Raw genomic sequence first — 26,567 nt, 5'->3', positions numbered from 1 at the left:
GCATAGGAAATCAAATCTAATGTTGTAATAAAAACACGATACGGTGAATTTAAGGTAGTTCGTGGAGCACTCAAGATCTGTTTCTTTGTTCAGGGACACTGTATCCTTTGAGGTTTAATACAAGCACTTTAAAATTCTGTAAGAAAAACATTTTTTGTTAGTTTTCAAGGAAATTTGTTCTATCATACATACATCCACAAAGAGTGAGTTGTAGTACAACAAGTACTACAGAAGCCTAGTATATAGATTGTGTAGTTAATGTTCTTCTTTATGTCTGTGTCAGCACTGGACACAATAATTACTTTCAACATATTTTAAGGCATTTATTTTTTGTCTTACCTCTTGTTATACCTAACATAAAAGTTTTGTGGTTGTCTAAAGATAGTAACTACATCTACATATTATGAAAGTATTTTTGACAAATAAATATAGAGAAGAAAGGAAAGAATTGGAGATGGAGTTGATTCAAGGGTCTGATATAGGTAAGGTACTAAAAGAAGAAATAAATAGTCATCTTTAAATTATTTTTGCTGTATGGAAATCAGCTTTTCTTGCTGACCACTATGGGGTCAAGAAGAACCACAATATCCGCTTATGCATTTCCATCAGTAGATTTAAGGAAGAGATGATAATTTTAAACACTTCATATATTATTTATGTATTTATTTTATAATAGAGAGGAATAATAAAGAACTAATCTGTTCTATTAGGAATAGAATCTGGAGCCTCATACTTGGAAAGAACATGTGCTAGCAGCTGAACCACTAGGACACCATATTTATAATATATATTATTTTTATTTATTAATGAGAGAGATAGAGTAAGAGAGAATAGAACCAAACACATACTGATACATGCACTCCAAGGATCAAACTCGGGACCTCTTACTTGAGAATCTAATACTTTATTCACTGTGCCACCTCCCAGACCACTTTTCATTGGTTTCATAGCAGAGATGTGCAATACACTTCCTCTAAACATTAATACAACCCAACTTAGAGTTAGTGGATTTAAATGTTCCTAGATGTGTATATTTATTTATTTATGTATTTATTCCCTTTTGTTGCCCTTGTTTTATTGTTGTAGTTATTATTGATGTTATTGTTGTTGGATGGGACAGAGAGAAATGGAGAGAGGAGGGGAGACAGAGAGGGAGAGAGAAAGATAGACACTTCCAGACATGCTTCACCACCTGTGAAGCGACTCCCCTTCAGGTGGGGGGCCAGGGGTTCTAAGGAGGATCCTTACGTGAGTCCTTGTACTTTGCGCCACCTGCGCTTAAGGTGCTGCTCTATAGCTCGACTCCCCTCCTAGATTTGTATATTAAATGAAGTTACAGGAATCCTTTTTAAAGGAATATTCTTTTAGCATTTTTGGTGGTAGATAAAGTGTGTTAGCACTAATTTTGAGGAATCTTAAATTATTTACAAAATAATTTACAAAACAGAGAAAGTATTAGCAGCTAATGTGATAGTTTTTCCATCCATGTGCAGTGATGAATTTGGACCCTGTAAAGACACATAAACTGGAATTTTATGGACAGCATGATCTACAGTGTTTGTGTGATCAGGGAGGTGGCTCATTGGATAGAGTATATGCTTGGCACATGTGAAACCCAAGCTAGATTCCCGAGACTACATATTCTAAAGTAGTGTTCCAGGGTTACATGTCTTTACCTCTCTCTCTCTCTCTCTCTCTCCCCCTCTCCCTCTCCCTCTCTCTCTATTTCCACCCCTCTACCTCCCACCCTCCTACCTTCTCTTTCCCCCTTTCTCCTTTTCCCCCTTTCTCTCTCTCTTTTTGTCATTAAATAGATTTTTAAAAATTAATAATATGTTGTTTTAAAAATTAAGAAGCTAGAAAAGAGTTTTTAAAATAGTATTTCTTTCATAATGTGTTACTCAATACCTTCTTTCTTATAACATTTAATTATACAATCTTTAAGTTCATTATGTCAAGTTATAAGGCAAATGAAATTTCATCCTGTGCTGATAATGGATTGTGTAGTAGCCTGAAAGAATGTTACTAAAGTATAATAATACATAATCAATTTAATTTTGGAGCTATGCCAGTGATACAGTGATATTTTACACAACTAATATCATTCTTAATTTTCATCTTCTCTCTACTTAAATCTTTAGAATGAAATCTAGCTATGAGAAGCCTGATGGTTTCTTACTTTCACTTTCTTGGGGTAGTTTTTATGGTTTTCCTATCATTTCATTAAAATCCACCAAGGGACATGTGAAATTTTTAAGTAGAACAATTATAGACCTATATATAAATTATACAAACTACTGTTAAATTGAAACTGTATATGCTAAATAATTATTGGTAGTTTTCTTATATGCAGTTTTATATATTTGTGTATACATGAATATATAATGAAAATATGTATAGTAATTATCAGACATGCCAATATTTTTCTCACTATATATTCAAATAATTACTTCAAGTAAAGGGATGATTCTCTCAAACACTCATACATTTACATTAACTACTTTCAATTGAGGAGATATGTTTGAGGAATTGTTACTTATTTATGCCTTGAATATTACTATATATTACATTGACTTGGTGGTCATGCCCTTGTTACTTACTGTTGCCTTAACTGGATTCTGACATTTCTGTCTCCCAGAGCAAAATGGTTTTGTTTTTTATGTTTTTATGGTAACCTCTCTAATCCATAAAAGATTTTCTCCAAAGATAATATTTAGGTGGAAATGAAAAAAATAGCTTGCTAGATCAAGTTCAGATTTAAACATAGAATTCAGTCTATGTGTCAGATGTGATGATCAAAATATTTAACGGGCAATACACTATACATCCTGAACATGTGGAAGGAGTGTCAACCATTAACAACCAGTATGGCAAAACCTGCCCATATTATCAGAGTATCTACTCCACTATCTATTTCCATGGTGTTATTCCTTCTGAAAGCAACTAATGTCTAGATTTATGAATAAGAGTATAAGAAACTTTAATAAATATTACCTAATAATAAAGTGAAGTCTTTCTGTAGCTGCAATACTAATTTTTACTCATTTTTTCAGTCTTGATCACAGTGAAGAGTTTTATTGATAATTTAACTTTTTTTTTTAATAGTGGCGAGCATTCAGAAGCTTCCTGCAGCCTCTGTTCTAACAGACATCAACTTTCCAATGAAAGGACGAAAAGGAATGGTTGACTGGGCAAGAAACTCAGAAGATAGGGTGGTCATTCCAAAAAGCATTTTTACTCCCTTGTCATCAAAAGGTAAATATGTATAATAACCTGAACATTGAACATTTTTTTGATCAGTTTGTTTACAGAAGGACTACATAGAGTCCAGAAGATAACTCACTAGTGGATCAAACATTTTACCATGGGAGAACCTAGATTTCAGCCACAGGCCACCACATGGGATCATCACAAAATGGGACAGCTTTAGTGACAGTGAAGCAGTATCTCTTCTTTTCTCGCTCTCTCCTCTTTCACATGATAAAGGAAAAAACAAAGAGAGAGAGAGAGCGAGAGAGAGAATCTGCCAAGATCAGTGGAGTCATGCAAACACAAAGCCTCAGAAAACCACTGGTGGCCATTAATAAACAAAACATAGATAAAACAAAACGCTAAGTATAAATCGCATGTATTAAGTATTTTAGAAACACTGTGATCCGGTTGGTGAATATGTAAAATCTAATGTGGTCTCTTGATCTGAATTTACTAGAGTAAAAGTTTTTCTTTTTAGTGGAAATAAACAAATGAATACATGAAGCACAAACTATAGACTCAAGTTTCCCAAGGCTAGTATAAACAATTTTGACAGCTTTATCCTAGTGGACTAATACTTTAACTTGGTTATTAAAATGTGTTCTAGTTCCCATTATTTGAAAATTTATGCCACTTATACTTACATTTGTATCTGTTTAAATACACTACTTTGGCATAAAAGATAAATTAATTTTTTAAAGAATATATTTATTCATAAGAAAGATAGTAGAGAAAGAATGAACCGACATCACTCTGTTACATGTGCTGCCAGGGTTTGAACTTGGGACCCATGGTTGAGAATCCAGTGCTTTATTCACTGTGCCACCTCCTGGACCATGAGAAATTTAATTTTAAGATCATCTCTAAAATTAATGACTATTTTCAATAGTGGCATTGTGGTCTTAATTCTTACCTTCTAAGAATTAACTTTCTTTTTTCCATTTACATCTGATTGGGGCAGCAGCAAAATAGTTCACATGGATAGTGCATCTGGGTTTTTTGTAAATTTTTAAAAAAAATTATCTTTATTTATTTATTGATTAGAGACATCCAAAAATCAAGAGGGAAGGGAGAGATAGAAAAGGAGAGAGATACTGACTCCTGCAGCACTGCTTTACTACTCACAAACTTTTCCTCTGCAGGAGGCAACCAGGGGTTCAAACTCGGGTCCTTGCACACTATAACATGTGGGCTCAACCAAGTGCACCACCACCTGACCCCCGTGCACCTGTTTTATTATGCACATGACCCAGGTTGGAAACCATCCTCCCTCTCAGTGGAGGAAGTTTCTTTGTGCTATTGTGTTTTTCCCTCTCTGTATATTTCTCAGCTTGTCTATATTTATATTTGAAAAATAACTCAGCTGAGAGCAGTGAAGCCCCCAGTGAGGACAAATAAAATAGAGTTTACTCTAAAGCTTAGCAGCCTTTTTGTTCCTCTCCCTTGTGATGAAAGTCTTAAGAATTGACAACTTTCCTTAGCAACTTTCCTATTTATTACTGTTTTATTGAATTGGTGGTGTTATTGTTTTATAGTTCAATGCTTGACACATGGGTACAATTTCTAATCTCCCTCGGTTGGTGTCTGCAAAACACCCTCACACCCAACTAAAATCTTTTTCTACCCTCATGAATCAAAACTGCAAAGCCCCCTTTCTTGTTTTTCCCCACTCTTTCTCCAGAATCCTTTGTAAAGCATTTAAAAAATCATTTATAAAATCTCAGTAGGTGGAAGAAGTTCATACCATGGCACAAAATCACCAAAATTACATCTTTAGCATTGTATGTGATATGAGTTCTAATCTGTCCAGTGTTTGATTATGAGATATTTCTTCTGATTGATTTTGTGTCTGCAAATACTATAATCCCCTTGTAATTAACAAATGAAAATTTGGTAAGATATTTTTCATGCTGTTTCCCTGATATTTTTAATTTTATTCTTTCTAGAATTGGATGAATCATCAGTATTTGTTCTTGGAGCAGTTCTGTACAAAAACTTGGATCTAATTTTGCCCATTTTGAGGTGAGCTACAAAGCAATTATATTATAATCTTTGCAAATTATTCCAGAACTGTGATTATGGTTCACTCTGCAAAAACAGTCAAATAAGCTTTGGCAATACAAAGGCTTTTCCTCAAGTGAAAAAGAAAATAACAATTTAATGAACAACTTATTAGCATATTATGCATTTAAAAAACAACTAGAAAAGATAGTTTGGGGCTTTGATTATAGCTTGCAATTCTTTGTAACTAATCATGACTTGCCTTAAGACTGAAAGAAAAAAAGAAGGGGGGGGGAGAAACAGAAGGTCTCAAACCTATAATAGAATGGGTCATTTAAAATTAATCTATCTTCACTGTTTGTATTTAATAATACTGTTCATCAACATTACATTATTACATTAAATTAAAGGAGTATCATAGTGACTGGGATTACATGGCTTTATTCTTCATTTACTAAAGATCTCAATTTGCTTCTAAATAAATATTCAATTACAACACCATTCAGAAAAAACTCTGTTATCCAATTAAAGGACTATTTTTTTTAAAGAAACCCATTGATTCTTTCCTCCCAGACTTTAAGAGAAACAATTACAAATAGTAATTGTACCAGATTAATTTATTGGGTCTACTGTCTTAACTACCTTTCCAGATTTCATAGAAAGCATTATTCACATCTGTTTCGATATTGATTTTATAGCTTCTGATAGCCCATTTCTCTTACCCCATCTAATTTTGGAAGACACCGTTGAAGTTTGGTTAAACACTGTCACAACTACAATGAATTTTTACTCATGCCTTCATTGGCTAAGCTCTTAGGTCGTCATGTACATAGACTATGTTTTGAGCACTGGCTCCTCACCTGCAGGGCAGAAACTTCAGAAGCTTTGAAGCAAGTACTGAAGTATTCCAAAAAGTCTTATTGGACGGGGGAGCCAGCATAGACAGCATAATGGACAGCAAACATAATAATACACATAATAAACATAATAGACAGCAAACAGATTCTCATGCCTGAGGCTCCTAAGTCCAAGGTTCAATCCCCTGTACCACCATAAGCCTGAGCTGAGCAGTGCTCTGGTGTTTCTGTGTGTGTGTGTGTGTGTGTGTGTGTGTGTGTGTGTGTGTCTGCATCTCTCTCAAAAATAAAATTAATAAAAAAAAATTTTTAAAGTCTTGTCTAGTTTATGCCATAGCATTGACAGATACTAAAATACATTGCAATATTATATAGTCAGTACAAAAAAATCTTTAATATGACATTTATTGAAATGAACTTAAATGTCTGAACTCTCTGTCTCTCCGTGTGTGTGTGTATGTGTGTGGGTGTGTGTGGGGGGGCTTTACATCCCTCAGTAAACCTTATCTTGAAATTCTAATTGTTTCTCAAAGCTCTAAGTCCAACTGTACTTTTAGCAGCCAGCAGAGACCTATAGTTCTAATAGCAAATATATTTAGCTTAATGATTTTTATGGAGCCTCCAATTCCTAGAATATATTAAATCACCTATATTACCTTGTCTTTACTAAATTGAGAGTCTGGAGATTTAGTTAAAATAACTTGAAAACTCTCAACTTTGTATCTATATATACACAATTCTAAAACTAGGAAGAGACTATAGTAATTTAAATATTCTGTAGTTTTCATTAAACTACTGATGTCTTTTTACACTTCATTTAAATTATTAGTTATTCTCTAAATGAACCAGCAAGGTGTCAGTGCTGCTCTGCTACACAAAAGTGCCTGACTCAAGCTTATTAGGAAAAGATTGAAATTTTTGTCAAGTAAGGAGAGATAACTTTTGCTGCGTGGGGGGAAATAGGAATCCTCTAAGTATAACAAAGGGAGTATTTTACAATTATGGACATGATTTGAAGTAAAGGCCTTTGATGTTGTTCTCCTGGCCCAGACTGTTAATAGTTTTCTTGTTACTCTACTGGGTCCCCTTTATTGGGAATCACAAAACTTTTATCTGTGGCTTTGACAGTGACCACAATCCTCTATGACAGAAGGTTGCTTTTCCCCTTATTCTTCTGACAGGTCAATTCAGTGTTCCTTAGCTTTTCAAAGTAGAAATCGCTTCAAATCTTACTTATTAATACATAGAGCTGTGGAATTGAATCAACTCCTTTGCCATTCTTGCTACCTGTACCAGTATTCTTTTGTAGGACTCAGCCTGTCCTTAAGAGTTATAATAGGGGCTTGGGCAGTAGCGCAGCAGGTTAAGCACATGTGGTGCAAAGCACAAGGACCAGTGTAAGGATCCTGGTTCAAGCCCCCAGCTCCCCACCTGCAGGGGAGTCACTTCGCAGGCAGTGAAGCAGGTATGCATGTGTCTATCTTTCTCTCCCCCTTTCTGTCTTCTCCTCCTCTCTCGATTTCTCTTTGTCCTATCCAACAACAAGCAACAGCAACAATAATAACCACAACAAGGCTACAACAACAAGGGCAACAAAAGGGGGGGGGAGGCCTCCAGGAGCAGTGGATTCATGGTGCAGGCACTGAGTCCCAGCAATAACCCTGGAGGCAAAAAAAAAAAAGAAAAAAAGAGTTATAATAGTTCTGTTCATGGCGATGGGATTCTGTGGAATTGCCTTTAGAACTATAGGTTTTATCAGTATATTCAGAGTTTGTGTTACAGAAATGGAGCCATTGCATTTTCTTTGCTTAGTCTGGATGCTACAATTTCATAAACTTTATCATTATCTTAACCTTTTTCTGGAAAAAGTAACTTATTGAACTGCCAAATTAAAAAAAATTCTTGAAACATTTTGTGAACGCCTGTTCTCTTAAAGCCTACTGTAGTTTTTGAAGTTCTAGATATATTCATCTTCTAGCTTCACTTGGAATTTCAGTTTTTTCAAGGCTATGAAACTGAAGAATAGATCTCCCTCAAGTATTTTTTGAGGAATAGCTATACTGTTTTTCATTATATATATATATATATATATATATATATATATATATATATATATATTACTATATTTTCTAGTAGTTTTTTTCTACAATTTTTAGATATTTCTGCATGTAAATCCATTTTCCTGACAATTGGGATACTTTTCTTTCTTCTTTTCTAATTGCTTTTTTTTTCCTAATTTCCATAGCTTACCTAATTGTTTTGGTTAATAGTTTTAGTAGTATGTTGAATAAGACAATAAATGGCATTCTTTACATGTCCCTCATCTTATATAGTGCACTTCTGTTTTTTTAGCATTGAAAGTGAGTTATTGTATATAGTCTTTAATAACTGTAAGTTCATTTAGATTTTTTTTATTCCTTCATGACAATCTCAGTAGTTAGTATAGTTCTAGGAATTAATCCATCTCCTTTAAGTTCCTAATTTGCTGGCATGTCACTGTTCATCGTATTCTCTTATCCTTCCTATTTTTCTGATGTCAGTTCTATTAGTTTATTGAATCCCCCCTTTGTTTTTGTTAGTAATCTAGCTAAGTATTTGTTAACTTTGTTGTATTTATTTAAAACTAACTTATCAGCCAACTCAGTGTGGCTGGTTTTTCTTTTTCTTTATTATATTTATTTGCATTACAAACTAATATTTTCATCCTTCATCTAACTTTGGTTTTAATTAACTCTTTTTATAGTTCATGGAGTAAAAACTTAACAGTTTTATTTGACAACTGTCAAAACACTGTTTTTGTTTACTTACTTGTTTGGTTTTTTTTTTTTCTTTGTCACTTTTTATTTGTGACTAATAGTGGATTACAAGACTATAAGGTTACACAGTATAGTTCCACACTGCATCCACCACCAAAGTTCTGGAGGCTGGGGGCAGAGAAATTAATAATGTTTTGATACATCAAAAATGGTTTATGTTTGTTTGTTATTACCAGGGCTTCATCACTACAAATTGACATTTTCAGATAGAGAGATGGAGAGGTAGGAGAAGAGGAAGAGACAGAGAGAGAGAGAGAGAGAGAAGGAAAGACATCAAAAACCCAAAAGCTCCTTCCAGTGTGGTGGAAGCTAGACTAGAAGCTGGGTTTTGAGTAAGTAATATGAGCACACTCATACCCAATTTTCTGAGATGTTTTGCTGGCCTCACAGAAATTTTAATTGTCATTTGTCTCAGGATATGTCACAATTTCCCTGTAATATTTATTTATTTATTTACTAGTTAGTTGTCCAAGCATAGGCTGTCCAAATTTCGCAAATTTGTTAATTTTCCAGTTTTTCTTTTGCTATTAATTTCTATATTCATTACACTGGGATAATAAAGTAAAAACGGATGTCAGTATTTTTTCATTTGTTTAGACTTTTTTTTTATTTAAGAAAGGATTAATTAACAAACCATAGGGTAGGAGGGGTACAATTCCACACAATTCCCACCACCCAATCTCCATATCCCACCCCCTCCCCTGATAGCTTTCCCATTCTCTATCCCTCTGGGAGCATGGACCCAGGGTCATTGTGGGTTGCAGAAGGTAGAAGGTCTGGCTTCTGCAATTGCTTCCCTGCCGAACATGGGCATTGACTGTCAGTCCATACTCCCAGTCTGCCTCTCTCTTTCCCTAGTAGGATGGGTCTCTGGGGAAGCAGAGCACCAGGACACATTGGTGGGGTCCTCAATCCAGGGAAGCCTGGCCGGCATCCTGATGACATCTGGAACCTGGTGACTGAAAAGAGAGTTAACATATGAAGCCAAACAAATTGTTGAGCAATCATGGACCCAAAGCTTGGAATAGTGGAGAGGAAGTGTTAGGGGGGTACTCACTGCAAACTCTAGTGTACTTCTGCTTTCAGGTATATATTTTGCAGTAGTTTACGGATACGTGTGAACATATGCTCTCTCTCACAGAAACTGGTGTATATCTAGGTTATGGGACTTTGTTAGAAAGTGAACCACCTGAGATGGAATTAGAGTATACTATGAAAGGATAGGTCTCACCCGAGTAATGAAGCTGAAGGGTTGTCATTCCACACGTGAAGTCTCTGGACACAGTCTGAAGTGAAGCATGTTGAGGTGGCCATCGTTGTGTTGGTTAGGTTGTGATCGGCAGATGCAATATTATTTGATATGAATTCGGAGAGGCATACAGGAAAGTGGGCCCTATCTAAAGATTCCAGGACTGGGGGAAGTAGAGGCTCTATAGTGGAGATGTGAGGTTCATGCTGTCTTAGGGTTCCAAAAGACAATCAATAGTTAATGTTATCATCACATTAATTGGTAATTGGGTTAACTTTGAAAAGTCCTTTTGTTAGGGTTTGATGTACAGTACCCTGTATCTTGTATATAGCTGTGCTATTGGTTGCTTCTGATCTACTTGTTTTAGGCTTTTGAGAGAGTCCGCCTATCAAATACACAGCCTATATATTGAAAAGATTCAGTTTGTGTTTTGAAAAACTTCGAGACATACAATTAATTTTCCCCCTCTCGTATTAACTAGTGATTTATATGACTACATTTTACTAGGAGTGTACATAAACACCATTCCCACCACCAAAAGACTGTGACCCATCCTTCCCACCCACTCCCACCCCCCAAAGTCCCAGGAAGCTGCATGTCTACCCCTCACCACAGGGTTTTTACTTTGATGCCCTACTTACAATTTGGTCAGGTCCTGCTTTTAGTTTCCCTTTCAGATCTTCTTCCTCAACTTCTGTTGATGAGTGGGATCATCCATACTCATATTTATCTTTCTGACTTAGCTCACTTAACATAATTCACCTCAGAGGAGATCCAAAAGGCTAATAAACATATGAAAAACTGCTCTAGGTCACTTGATTGTCAGAGAAATGCAAATTAAGACAACACTAAGATACCAACTCATTCCTGTAAGAATGGCATACATCAAAAAGGACAGAAGCAACAAATGCTGGAGAGGTTGTGGGGACAGAGGAACCCTTTTACATTGCTGGTGGGAATGTAAATTGTTACAGCCTCTGTGGAGAGCAGTCTGGAAAACTCCCAGAAGGCTAGATATGGACCTTCCATATGATCCAGTAATTCCTCTCCTGGGGTTATACCCCAAGGTCTCACTCCATAACACCCAACCAAAAAGAGGTGTTTACTCCTATGTTCATAGCAGCAAAATTCATAATAGCTAAAACCTGGAAGCAACCCAGGTGCCCAACAACAGATGAGTGGCTGAGAAAGCTGTGGTATATATACACAATGGAATACTATGCAGCTATCAAGAACAATGAACCCACCTTCTCTGACCCATCTTGGACAGAGCTAGAAGGAATTATGTTAAGTGAGCTAAGTCAGAAAGATAAAGATGTTTAGACATTTTGACTCTTAAGATCTATCTCAGAGAAGGGACTTTAGGTATTTTAAAAAAGCATATTTCTATTGCTACAAATGGAATATTCTATAGATATGTTAGATGCAATTGGTCTGCAATATTATCTAAGTTGTCAGTTTCTTTATTAATCTGCTATCAGGTTCATCTATCTATTATTAGCTTGAAATGTTCCATTAAAGCATCCCACATTGATTGAGTCTATTTCTTCACACTGTTCTGTCAATTTGTCGTGTATTTGAATGTTCTGCAATTAAGGACATATATGCTTATTTTTATTTTTATTATTTATTTATTTATTTATAAAATGGAAACACTGACAAGACCATAGGATAAGAGGTGTATAGTTCCCACCAACAGAGCTCCATATCCCATCCCCTTCCCTGATAGCTTTCCTATTCTTTAACCTTCTGGGGCTATGAATCCAGGGTCAGTTTATTTATTTTTTGTAAGGATGTTATCGATCTTTATGTTATCATTGATGCTGTCTTGTTATTGAAATTGGGGTCAAAGTCCAAGCCTTCTTCTTTTTTTTTTTCCAAATCATTTTATTGGGAAAATAATGGTTTACAGTATAGCTGTTGGCAAATGAGTATAATTTCTCATCTCCCCATGGTAGGTGCCTGAAAAATACTCTCACTTCCAATATAGGTCATTTTCTACCACAGTGCACCAGGACCCAGTGCCCCTTCACCTCCTCCCTATCCCCTTCTCCCCTAAAATTCATTGCTTTCATGAAATATGCCAAATGAGTCTAAGTTTTACCTTGAGTTTTCCTTTCTTTCTTAAGTTCCATATGTAAATGAAAATATACAATACTCATCCTTCTCTTTATAGCTTATCTCACTTAACATGAGCATCTTACATCTATGTTTATAATTGTTATAGCTTCCTGGTGATTTGATCCTTATGTACTATAAAAAGTCCCTTTTTGCCTCTTATTACTGTCTTGAACTTGATGTCTGTTTTTGTCTGATGTAAAGTACAGTCACCATTGCTCTCTTCAGGTAATCATTTGCATGGTATTCTTTTGGATCTTATATTTTCTATCTGTGTATATCTTTATATCTAAACTAAGTCTCAAACATTTACATCACATTTTATAGTAATTTTTTACTCTCTTTAGTGTATGGTTCAAGTACCCTAAACACTTTAAGACTTAGGAAAATTGGGGAATGACTTCAATATCCTTTGAATGACTTAATATATATATATATATATATATATATACACATATATATATATATATTTAGATATTGACTACCATATATCTCAAAGACAGGAAAGAACTTTCTTACTTTAGTCATTTAATCCCTTTGGTTCTAAGGTGTACTTTCTTAGCAGTAAATACAAATATGTACCCAGCCAAGAAGCATTAGTTGATCACAAAGCTTGAGCTAACATAAAAGGAGCCAGTTCTTCACTTATGCAAATTAGAATAAGTTGATGGAATATATTAAAGGTAATTTTGTATGCTATACACTTAAAAAAAGAGAATGATTGCTTATTTTTCCTTTACGAAGTATTTTAGTAACGTAATACTGGCATTTTATTTAAATAATTTATTTGTCATCAGTGTCATAACTTAGTTACAGTGCCTGCAGTACAACTCCACCACTCCTGGTGGTCATTTTCTTTCTTTTCTAGTAGAGACAGAGAGAAAAAGAGAGAAAGAGAGAGAGAGAGAGAGACCTATAGCACTGCTTCACAGTTCAGGAATCTTCCACACCTGTAATTGACTGGTGTTTTGAACTCTGATTCTCCTATGTGGCAATGTGTGTGTGCGTGCACTCTGCTGGTACATCACTATCTTGCCCTGATAATTTATTTAAAGTCAATTCAATCAAATGTTTGACTTTTTGTCCAGTATGAATTTATTTAGTAAGGTACTCATATATGTGTTGAGCACTAAAATGTGCTTAGCACAATGAAAATAAAATTATAGGGGCCAGATTGTGACTCACCCAGTAAAGGGCACGTTACCATGAGTGAGGACCCAGGTTCAAACTCCCAGTTTCCACCTGTATGAGGGAATCTTCATAAGTGGTGGAGCAGTGCTGCACATGTCTCTCCTTTTTTTCTCTTTCCCTCTTTATTTCTCTCTTCTTCTCACCCTCTAACAAATGTGAGACAACTTTGCATAACCATTGTGCTATCTCTGCCTCACCCTGCTTTACCTCTTGGTCAGGAGTGAGTGATTAAGCTAAAAAAACCTACTTATAGGGGAAAAAAATCCCTCAGGCTACCACAGCCTACAGGGATGAAAAAGAACAAAAGAGGCTTTAACAGCTACTGTTCTTCAACTCTGGGATTGAGATAACATTGAAACAACTGTTAATTTCCACAACTGTGAATTCTTTACATACCTTACTAAGACACAAGGCAATACAGGCAAGAGTGATCAGTGAACTGAAAAGTACTGATAAAAGAACCTCATAACACACTATACTAATGGTTAAACCAAAAAGAAACATTGGAGAATTGAATGAGGACAAAAGTCCAGCTAAAATCCCCCAAAGGTAGAAGCACAGAAGAATGAGATCAATATCCAAATACTAACTGAAAAATTAATCACAGGAGTGAGGAAAGAGTTTGAAAGAATTGTCATCAGAAATGCAGAAACAACAAATGAGAGTCTGAAAGAAAACACTATCTTGAGGTAGTTGGAGAGCTGAAAGCTGAAATAGCTGAATTAACAGCACAACTACCTGAGCAAACTAATACAGTATCAAACAGGGTAACAAAATAGCTGAGTTACAGAAAACAACAGAGGGGAGAGAGAATAGAATGAGTGAGGCAGAAAACAATATTATCCAGGTCTAGGATGAATTAGAAAAAGCTAAGAACGAAGCAAGAGATCTCAAAAAGAGATTAAAAGATTGAAAACAACAATAGAGACATATGGGATGATGTCAAAAGAGGTAATATATGCATTATTGACTTGCAAAGGAAGAAAGAGATGGAGGGGAAGAAAGAATTCTACTGGACATAATAGTTGAGAACTCCCCTTGTCTAGATAACATAAAAGATATAAAGGTTTAAGAAGCCCAGAGGGTCCCAAACAGAATTAACTCAGATTTAAGGACATCAAGATATATCATATTTAGACTGGAAAGGAATAAAGATAAAGAAATGATCCTGAAGGCTGCAAGAGAAAAACAAAAGTCAACTACAGAGAAAACCCTTAAGATTAGCAACAGATATCTCCACACAGACACCACAGGCCAGAAGAGAATGGCATGTCGAGTGCTCAATGACAAAGGCTTTCAACCAAGACTACTGTATCCTGCTAGACTTTCATTCAGACTAGATAGAGGCATAAAAACCTCAGACAAGCAATAGTTGAAAGAATCAACTATCACCAAGTCTGCCCTGAAAGCAATTCTGAAAGGTCTCCTATAAACAATCAAATCATAAACATGTCATATATCAGAACACTCTGAAATTTTAGAATAATGGCATCAAAATATATTCATTCTATAATATCAATAAATGTCAGTGGCCTGAATTTACCTATTAAAAGGCACAGAGTAGGAAGATGAATCAGAAAACACAACACAACCATATGTTGTCTGCTGGAATACACCTAACTCATCTAAGACAAACACAGTGAAAGGAAGAAAACTACCATGCAAGCCAATAGACCACTAAAAAGGGAGGGGAGCAGGAATAGCTCTGCTGTGCACATACCTGACATGATAGACCTTAAAATAAATAAAATTTAAAAGATAGGGATAGACATTACTTACTGCTCAGAGGATCAATCAGTCAAGAGGACTTAATGATTATCGACATCTATGCTCCTAAGGAGAGGCCATCTAAATACATCAAACATCTACTGAAAGGGCTACAACCATATATTAATAGCAACACAGTAATAGTAGGGGACTTAAAACACCCCACTCTCTCAACTTAACAGGTCAACCAGGCAGAAAATCAATAAAAAAATTAGTAAGCTAAATGAAGAGATAGATAAACAAGAACTATTGAACATTTTAAAAGTAAAAATTTAGCACTAAGCAGAATTTGGACTGGAGTTGGTGTACTGTACCAAACTAAAAGACTGGGCTGTGAGGGAGAGTCCAGGTCCTGAAACAGGATGGAAGAGGACCTAGTGGGGGCTTGTATTGTGTGGAAAAATGAGAAATGTTATTCATGTACAAACTATTGTATTTACTCTCAACTGTAAGACATTAAACCCACAGTAAAGAAATAAAAAAGGAAAAAAATTAAAAGAGACAAATGAATAAAAAAAAAAATGAAAGAAAGAAAAGAGAAAAAAAGAACAAAAGACTACTGGGAGAACAGTGGCACCTTGCAGACACCTAGCCTGAGCAATAACTCTTTTGGCAAGAAAGAAAAAAACAAAAGGATAAAATGTAAACATATACGAAGTGCAAGGACCAGTGTAAGGATCCCGTTTCCAGCCCCCAGCTCCCCACCTGCAGGGGAGTTGCTTCACAGGCGGTGAAGCAAGTCTGCAGGTGTCTATCTTTCTCTCCCCTTCTCTGTCTTCCCCTCCTCTCTCCATTTCTCTCTGTCCTATCTAACAATGACGACATCAATAACAACAACAACAATAAAAATAAGGGCAACAAAAGGGAAAGTAAATAAATAAAATTTAAAAAATGTAAACAGGGAGTCGGGCGGTAGCGCAGCAGGTTAAGCGCAGGTGGCGCTAAGCACAAGGACCAGCTGAAGGATCCCGGTTCGAGCCCGCGGCTCCCCACCTGCAGGGGAGTCACTTCACAGGCGGTGAAGCAGGTCTGCAGGTGTCTGTCTTTCTCTCCCCCTCTCTCTCTGTCTTCCCCTCCTCTCTCCATTTCTCTCTGTCCTATCCAACAACAATGACATCAATAATAACTACAACAACAAAAAAACAAGGGCAACAAAAGGAATAAATAAATAAATAAAATTTTAAAAAATGTAAACATATAAATGGTAATTAAGAATCTTGCCTTTATTGAATTTATAATCATGTGAAAAAAATTATATAGATGCCATTCATTGATGTTGTGTTAGTGATAGAAACATACTAGTTATGTCAACTGTGGGTATATTCATGTAAATGTGATAAAAAAATCCACCTACGTAAATACATTAATACATATCTTTTCCCAGCATTATCAAAATGTGGTACTATATATATTCAATATAACACACACACACACACTTAACAAAAACCATAAGGCTAACTCTATCTTTCACTGTCAGGCCAGTTGAGTAGCTGTTGAGTAGCAAGTTGAGTAACTGACACAGAAAACATATCTACATAGAACTGCTCATCTTCGCAACTTTGTTCTCTACAACCAAGTCACCTATGATGAAAATCTCTGTGTGTCCAAATATAGACAACTTCATAAATACTGTAACAAAATTACAAATTTCTGCTTGGAATACCTATGTCTGTAATTTCCAATAAATTTCCCATTTGTGAAACTTTAGAATATCAATAATGAAGACATGTGTATCCTTATTAAAATTTATTAATCAAATTTAGCCATTGGTTTAATTAGCGTTGGGCTTCATATATAGAAGAGAAATGGGATTAAAACAAAGGGGACAAAAAGGCAGATAAAATGTAGGTAATGTGTATATGTTTTTGCTTCTTGTAACCAAACTAGAACTCAAGTTCATTTATGCTAATATAAAGATGGTACTTGTGTCTGTGTGTACAGACCTGTTCTCTGAGGAAACCTCTATAATATTTCAGTGATGACAAAAGAAACTCTCCCCAAGGCCAAGTCATATGTAACTTGTCACTCTCTGGGAGTCCTGTCAAGTCAGCTAATATAAATAATCATCCTTGTATCTCCTTGCAGCTTTGTTAATTCCATCTATCATTTGTCTCCTTGATCACTTTATTCGTAGATAAGGGAAGAATGACTTTACAAGAGGACATTGGTTTTTAAGAGATTACTTTCATGCCTTTTACTAAGTATTTAATCAAAATACATGAACATGTATATTCATGCTGGAAAGGTGTAATTATTCATAATCATCTAATATGAATAACTATTATTATTAAAGGCTAAAAATAAGAAGCAACCCAAAGATTACTTAAAGAATACATCACCAATGTGTTATAGTTGTACCACAGAAAATTACACAGTTATGGATGAACATCAAAAACATTTTTTTTTGTAGGGCACTTTTCACCTCTGCCTTATAGTGGTGCTGGGGATTAAACTTGGGACTTTTGGTGCCTCAAGTATGAAAGTCTCTTTGCATAACCATTATATTATCTCCTCAACCCTTCTCAAAAGCATATGTTAAATGAATTAAGTCAAACAGGAAAGATTATATGCTTTGTAATTCTTAAATGAAATGTAAGAAAAAGCATATTTATAATGCAAGGTGTCTTTGCCTGGAAACAAGAATAGACAGGATATGTTCATACTGCCTTAAAGTAACTATTGAGGGAATAATGGTTCATATATTTTGCACTAAATTGCATATGTACAAAAATGGGGGTTCATTTTTATATGTTTAGCTTATGGGTGCTTCTAATTTTGTTATTTATTCATGATTTAAGTGTGTTTAGTAGTGTTATAAGACTTTAGGGATGTATTTTCACATATATTGGTATTTTTATAGTTTTTTAATACTTAAAATTTACTTGTGAGTGAACAGTAAGATATTTCACATTGCAAATATGTTCTTTATATTGACTGTATTGAGCAAAAGAAGTGTCCTTTGAAGTATCTGTGTTGAGATGAGTGATTGTCAATTAATTAGCAACATTTATTTATATTTAATTTTTCTTGTTTTCATGCTTAAAATCCTTTCAAATAATTCATCTTATGAATATTAAAATAGTCTATAAACATCTAGACAACACTTTTCAAGAAGAGTGCTTGCTTTCTTGAAGAATAAAACTGTTAGGTCCATCTTGGAAATAAATGGGTTATATGCATTTAGAAATTGCCTCAAGGTTTGCATTTACAGTTTATCTTTCTTGTAAGTGAAACCCATTTAAGTAATTGAAAGCTTGTCAGCTTGATTTTTCATCATTTCAAAATCTAAAATGGTAAAATTCAGTAATAATTCTCTTTTCCACCAAATTTTCCAGATCTAAATAGAGTTTGTTTATAGCAAAAATAAACTGTACCTGTCTATGGTTAGTGCTTTGGTCTTTTTTTAATTTTATTTAAGAAAGGAGACATTAACAGAATCATAGGATGGGGGGATACAACTCCACACAATTCCCACCACCCAATCTCTATATCCTGTCCGCTCCCCACTAGCTTTCCCATTCTCTATCCTTCTGGGATCATTGACCCAGGGTCATTGTGGGTTGCAGAAGGTGGAAGGTCTGGCTTCTGTAATTGCTTCCCCACTGAACATGGGCGTTGACTGGTTGGTCCATTCTCCCAGTCTGCCTCTTTCTTTCCCTAGTAGGGTGGGTCTCTGGGGAAGCGGAGCTCCAGGACTCATTGGTGGGGTCTTCAGTCCAGGGAAGCCTGGCCGGCATCCTGATGGCATCTGGAACCTGATGGCTGAAAAGAGAGTTAACATACAAAGCCAAATAAATTGTTGAAGAATCATGGACCCAAAGGATGGAATAGTAGAGATAAAGTGTTGGGGGTACTCACTGCAAACTCTAGTGTACTACTGCTTTCAGGTATATATTTGCCCTGGTTTATGTATATGTGTGGACATATGTTCTATCTCCTGGAACCTGGTGTATATCTAGGTTTTGGGACTTTGTTAGGAAGTGAACCACCTGGGATGGAGTTAGAGAATACTATGAAAGGAAAGGTCTCACCCGAGTGATGAAGCTGAAGGGTTGTCATTCTACACCTGAAGTCTCTGGACACTGTCTGAAGTGAAGCATGCTGGGGTGGCACTCGTTGTGTTGATTGGATTGTGATCAGCAGATGCAATATTATTTGATAAGAATTGGGATAAGCATATGGGAAAGTGGGCCCTACCCTAGGGTCCCAGGACTGGGGGAAGTTTAGGCTCTATAGTGGAAATGTGAGGTTCCTGCTGTCTTAGGGTTCAAGAAGACAATGTTTTAAACCCTATTTACCTAATGCTTCTAGTTTTGCTCATGTAAGATTTATTTATGATTTGGAGGAACAAAATATTTATCTAACATGATATCTCAATATGCATTAAGCAGTAGAAATTTGTAACTGCCATCACTTATTTCTCTTTTAATCATGATTCTTCAATTTCAGAAATTATACTGTCGTTAATTCCAAAATCATCGTGGTTACAATAAGGCCTGAACCTAAAACAACTGATTCATTCCTGGAAATAGAACTAGCTCATTTAGCTAATGTAAGTATTATCCACTTGACATTGAGTCACTTATAGAATTAATTTATCAAAAAGGAAAATGATCACTCAAATGATTTATGATATTACAATATATTGCCTAGGATTTTCAGAGCTGCAAATGAATTAATCTGTTATGAATGTGTGTACTAAATAGAAATGATAAGACCATTGTTATGTTATTCCTATGCTATTGTTCATGATAAAACTGTTAAAATATCAGAGGGTAGTTAATAAGTATAATGGTGATAAGCATCTTTATTACACTTTATGCTAAGCGATAGGTGGAAATAAGGTGAGTAAAAACTTGTCTCCTTAAGTGGTGGGGAAAACCCATGATGCAAAAAAAAAATGGTTTTAAGATGAGTGCAATAATAGAAGTTGTAAACTTAATACAAAGATGGATGATGAACTCTATGGTAGGAGGGTGGCTAAGATGCCATCTGAAAATTCTAAAGTGAGTACTAGAGATGGTTTCTTACAAGTATGTTTCTAGGAATTTAAACTTAAACTGCCCATCTCAGAATGTCAAGAACCCTTTCTTAAATCCTCTTAATGTCATCTGAAATTATTTGTATCTTATCCAGTTGTTACATAGAAATTTGATGGGAGTTGGGCGGTAGGACAGCAGGTTAAGCACAGGTGGCGCAAAGCTCAAGGACTGGCGTAAGGATCCTGGTTCAAGCCCCCGGTTCCCCACCTGCAGAGGAGTCGCTTCACAGTGAAGCAGGTCTACAGGTGTCTATCTTTCTCTCCCTCTCTCTGTCATCCCCTCCTTCTCCATTTCTCTCTGTCCTATCTAACAATGACAACATCAACAACAACAATAATAACTACAACTATAAAAAAGGGCAACAAAAGGGAAAATAAATACAAATTTAACCAAAAGAAAAGAAATTTGAAAGATCTGCTTATCATTTACATATGCTCTTTGACACATAAGTCATTAATTATTAGGGGATAGAAATGTGTGTTCTATTAAGGATTTTACTTTTATACTTTCTATATTAAACTGATCTCATATGTTGCATGTACATTTTTTATTCCTTGCAAAGTTACCATGAAGATGACCTTCACATTCAGGTACAGAAGAACACAAGTCTGTGATTTTCCCAAACCCCTTATTGTCTTCTTCCCCCTTTGCTTTGATGCAATACATCAAAACCAGTCCAAGTTTTACTTTGTATTTCTCCTTCCTATACCACTTACAGATGAGGCAATTGCATATCCAGCATTATTTTTTTAATCATTTTACTTAGTATGATTTTTCAATCTCCATTCAAAATGAAGAAGGTGACTTGATCATTCTTAATATCTGAGTAGTATCCCATTGTGTATACATATACCATAATTTTCTTAGCCACTCATCTGTTATTAGAAACCTTGCTTTCTTCCAAGTTTGTGCTATTACAAATAGTGCTGCAGGGGCCAGGTGGTGGAGCACCTGGGTGAGCGTACACATTATAGTGCATAAGGACCAGGGTTCAAGCCCCTGGTTCCTACCTGCAGGGGGGAAGCTTCATAAGCTTCAGGTGAAGTAGGATTGCAGGTGTCTCTGTCTCTCTACTTCTCTCTCTCCCTATCTCCTCTCAATTACTCCCTGTCTCTAGCCAATAATAAATAAATAAATAAATATTTTAAAAAGAATTTTAAAAAATGTGCTGCTAAGAACATAGGTATGCAAAGATCTTTGTGGATGGTACTAGACAGGACTGTCCATTATCTTCTTTAGTAATTAAAACAGTGTTAGAAGTACTAACTATAGCAAATAGGCAAGAGAAAGGAAGTAAATGGGTATAGATTGGAATAGAATTCAAACTGTTACTCTTTGTTATAGGATAGAATAGTATACATAGAGAATACTAAAGAATCCTGAAGAATATTTCTAGAAATTATTTTACTTATTTATTTTATATAAAGTGGAAATATTGACAAGACCATAGGATAAGAGGGGTGTAATTCCACACAATTCTCACCACCAGAACTCCATATCCAATCTCCTCCCTTGAAAGCTTTCCTATTCTTTTTTTCTTTAAATCGTTAAGTATTTTTATTAACAATGTATATAGCATATATTCTTTCTTTATGTTTTATTATTTTATTACACAATATAATAAGATGACAGTTTAAATAATTAATATAAAAAATAAGTGTCATTTATTTATGTAAACACAAAATCAGAAGAAGAAATTCAGAAATCAAGTTCATCTATAATGGGAGCAAAAACAAATAATCTAGGCATAAACTTAACAAAAAAAATGAAAGACTTGTATACTGAAAGCCTATTTTAAGGAAATAGGAAAAAGACGCAAAGAAATTGAAAGATATCCCATGTTTATGGATTTGAAGATTTAACATAATCAAAATGACTGTTCTACCCACAGTTTATGAAAGATATAAAGCATAATATATGATGGAACAGTACTCTATATTTTGTCACACAGAGACACATGCACATAAACTCAAACTCACTCTGTCTCTTTCTCTTTCTCTCTCTCTCTTTCTCTGTCTCTGTCTCTCTTCTTGGTTTCTCTCTTCCTCTGTCAGATTATACAAAATAAAATGATAATAAAAAAGAAAGAAAGATTGTTCTCTGCAAACAGTGGCATGAAAATGAAGACAGTGAACTCCAGTGATAACCCTGGTGGCAAAAAAAAAAAAAAGGTTTAAAAGAAAAAAATTTTACTTTATTTTACTCAAAAATAAAATCTTGTTTTCCATTTTACTTCATATTTGTTTAAATATTTGCATTTATCTATATGGCTAGTCTCTAAAATGTATAAGAAAATCTAATAATTTATTGAAAATGTTTATTGAGACCAGTTTTGCAAACCTGGAATTTCACTGGTTTTTCAAATAAAATGTCTTCATTCAGTACAACTTATGAAAATAAATTGAATTATGCTAGTCTGCAGTCTAGTCTTGTTTTGCTGTTTATTTTTTATTTCTTCATCTAAACAACTCTGTTCTAGGCACGGTAATACTGCTATATTTCAGAGTTGAGAAAGTTCTAACAAATGTAATTGTTGCATTGTAGAAATATAAATGTAGGGAGCTGGGGTGGTAGTGCAGCGGGTTAAGCACAAATGGCATGAAGCGCAAGGGCTGGCGTAAAGGTTCAAGCCCCTGGCTCCCCACCTACAGGGGGTTCGCTTCACAGGCTGTGAAGCAGGTCTTCAGGTGTCTTTCTCTCCCCCTTTCTGTCATCCCCTCCTCTCTCCATTTCTCTCTGTCCTATCCAATAACAACAGCAGCAATAACAATAATAACTACAACAATGAGGATAAACAACAAAGGCAACAAAAGGGGAAAAATAAAAAAACATTAAAAAAAGAAATGTAATTGACAAATTGATTATGTGCTCATAAGATATGTGCATTCGTGAGATTTTTTTTTGTCATATATTCTGGCACTCTTAACAAAATCAAGCTAATAAATAAAGGAGTTAATGTTAAGTGTATAAACAGAATTAATCATGAGGCATGGCCTTTACAAATCATAGTGGGAAACACAATATGGCTATAATGAATGTTTGTTACCACTAAGTAAGCATAAGAAACAGTGTAAAGAAATCCCAGCATTCATCAGTGGTTATTTTCATGATACGAAAAGCTTATAAGATATAAGAGACTAAATATCACTTGGCAACCCTTAAGAAGGTGTAAATTTAGCTTAAAGACTGAGTATGTTTCTGCAAATAAGATGTTTATATCCCTTTACTTTTGAAGTTATTTTTCTACTATAGCTTTTGTTCATTTGGAAGAGACTTCAAATGTTTTGCCTGCTTAAATTTCTTGGTTATTTTATGGGGGAACTTTGAAATGATAACTAGACAAGTAGATTAATGGCTCTGCCAACTGCTGAGTTTGAGACAGAAATTGTTCTCTCTGAGTTGGTGGCTATATCTTCAATTTCCCCACTTGACTAAGAATTTATCCCTCTTGCAGTTCAAATTCAGTTCATTTTTATTCATAAGACATAATTGATATCATTCAAAAATGTTTAGAATACTATGCCATGCTATTATCAGAGCAGTGATCACAAAATATTTCCAGCTGAATCAGATAGTAAATATTTTAGGCATATGAGCCATATAAGTTGGACTCTGCTATTACACTGTGAAATCAGTTATAGCTAATATATAAACAAATGGAGTTGAGCTTGTTTCGATTTCTAAAAGAATCTATTTACAAAAGCAGATGGCAGGCCATATTTGACCCTTCATTTTCTAGTTTTTCAGCCCCATATGGTGAACAGAATAACACGACCTCAAAATAGCCATATCTTAATCCCAGAATCCATGAATACATTGCAGTACATGTCAAAAGGGACTGTGTAGATATGATTAAAGGTAAGAACATTGAGGTGGGGGAAATTATCCTGATTATCTGAATTGGTCTAACTTAAGCACAACCACCATTACAAGTGAAGAATCTGCTGCCCATGGTGACACATTTTCAAGAGCACATACATTACCTTGCACAAGGACCTGAGTTTAAGTTCCCAGTCCCCATCTACAGGAGGGCACTTCACAAGCAAGGTGTTTCTCTTTCTCTCTTCAGGACTATCTCACCCTTCTTAATTTCTCTCTGTTTTTATAAAAAAAAAAAAAGCCATACAAAGTATTGGATTTATAAGGCCATTACTGAGTCGCAGTCATAACTCTGGTCATAATTTAAAAATAAGTAAAGAACCTTTTCCAAGTATTGTGAAAAAGATGAATTGATTGCATTTGAGATGCAATGTAAAAGGTGCTCAGTTTGCTATGGCTGAGCTTTTAGTTGAAGGAAGAAGGCCATAAACTAAGGAATGTAAGAAACTTGTAAAAGTTTAACACACATTCCTTGTTGCCACCAAGGTAGAACTGTGGATCCAGTCCTACAACTACAAGTTGCTGAATTCTGCTGAAACTTAAATGTTCATGTACATGTATTCATCTCCATATACATAGAAAGATATATATTCCTCCTAACACTGTGACTTTAGATTTCTGAAGCTCTTGAACAGAAACGTGAGTTGCCCAGTATTCTGACCCAGAGAAACCACAAGATTATAACTTTGCATTGTTTCATGTGGCTATGTTTTTGGTAATTTGTTGTAATAGCAACAAGAAACAACCTTTAGTGGGAACACTGAAAAATAATTTTTGACTATGCAAAGAGACTTTCATGCCTGAGGTTCTGAAGTCTCAGGCTCAATCACCTGCACCACCATAAACCAGAGCTGATTAGTCCTCTGGTGGAAAAAAAAAAGACTAAAAATTAATTTTTGACTATGAAAACAGTATACATTTGTTTTCATTTTAGTGTCATTTGAATCATGTACACTACAATGCATCTAATACACTATTCAGTGAAAATCAATGAGCAATTAGAGATTATATTTTTGTCTTACTGATTATTGTGCCAGTACTTTAGGAACCTGATAAAAAAACCAGCAATGAGAAAAAAACTGTTGTGCAGTGGTGTATTAGGAGAAATTGGGGGGTATCATGAGACAGCATCACCTAAGCAGCCATGGAGGGAGGATGTTGTGCAATTAGGAGACGGCTGTCAGTGATAATTCTGTCATGAATATTATATATATATATTGTATATATATGTGTATATATATATAGTATAGATGAATATTCATCTATACAAAAGACAAAATAATGCTCTTAGTGACAACATGGAAGAACCTAGAGTGCACTCACTATGTCTAGTGAAATAAATTAAGAGGAGAAAAACACTTTCAGATAGATGAACTAAATAATAAGAAATAAACTGTTAGGCTATAATATCTATTATTATGCAAGAAGGGGTGAGGGAACAAATATGTATCAAACTGGAGAAAGGGGATCATTTTATAATGAAGTATAAAACTTGGTGGTATACTTGTTGAAATAATATTACATTATAAGAGTACATGTGTTTCAGGTGCTCTTTATACTGGTGTATTATTATTTAAAATGAATAAAAATAAAACAGGTTGATATTTAAGAATACAAGACTGAAATTTATATAGTAATGTTACCCTCAATAAAATAGTAATTAAAATAAGTAGAAAAATTCCCCCCCAAAAATGGAGTAGAATTTATACCACATATTGAGAGAATGTTTGGAAAACAATGGAAAGTCTATGATTTCTGTTGTTGAATTTTATTTCATGTTTTTTTTTTGTCAACTATATCAGCACCTTGTGGATGGTATTACACTTACAAGGACTGTGAAACAGATTATATGTTAATAGTCATAACCTAGAGAGGGTTTCTTTTACAAGTCAGCTTTTAGTGAGTTGCTATAGATTTGAGTATTGAAATTTTACATCTTCTAAGAACCTATTTCTCTTCACATGCATTACTGAACTTGCTAAAGAGTGTATTTGCATTTAGTAAACAATTATAAGCAGGATATAAAATAGCCATTGTAGATCATGTCAGTCATTTTGGAAACATTCTCAAAGAAGTCACATAATCTACTTGTACAGTTATATAGTAATTATAATCAAACTCTTATGAGCAAAGTAAGGAAGAATTTAATGAGTACAATCCAGTGTACAATTAATGTAATGACTTGGAAAAAAATTGAGAAAATTAAAAACAGTAGCGTCGTATCAGTTGAACAATCTTTCTTTCACATTCAGGGAATCAAGTTCCCGTTTACTAGAATATACAAGCAAATGAATCATTTTGGAACATCTGAGTCAGATCACTGAAAATAATGAAATAGGCATGAAGTCACTGCAGTTCTTTATGTCCTTAGATGCTTTTCCTGTGTGCTTGCTTT

At 34.9% G+C, this 26,567-nt stretch overlaps 1 protein-coding gene across 1 annotated transcript in view; it reads left to right on the top strand.

Annotated features, from left to right (window-relative positions):
• ADGRB3 (adhesion G protein-coupled receptor B3) overlaps positions 1-26,567 on the top strand; it is a 923,209-nt gene that overhangs the window by 517,529 nt on the left and 379,113 nt on the right. Inside the window, exons 12-14 of the mRNA XM_060189990.1 lie at positions 3,106-3,255; positions 5,199-5,274; positions 19,701-19,803. Of these exons, the coding sequence (XP_060045973.1) occupies positions 3,106-3,255; positions 5,199-5,274; positions 19,701-19,803 (329 nt within the window). The remainder of the gene's footprint in view (positions 1-3,105; positions 3,256-5,198; positions 5,275-19,700; positions 19,804-26,567) is intronic.

This window comes from Erinaceus europaeus, chromosome 4 (assembly GCF_950295315.1).
Source record: "Erinaceus europaeus chromosome 4, mEriEur2.1, whole genome shotgun sequence".
Classification (NCBI taxonomy): Eukaryota; Metazoa; Chordata; class Mammalia; order Eulipotyphla; family Erinaceidae; genus Erinaceus; species Erinaceus europaeus.
The sequence above is the reverse complement of the archived record's forward strand: the minus strand, read 5'-3'. Positions and strand labels throughout refer to the sequence as shown.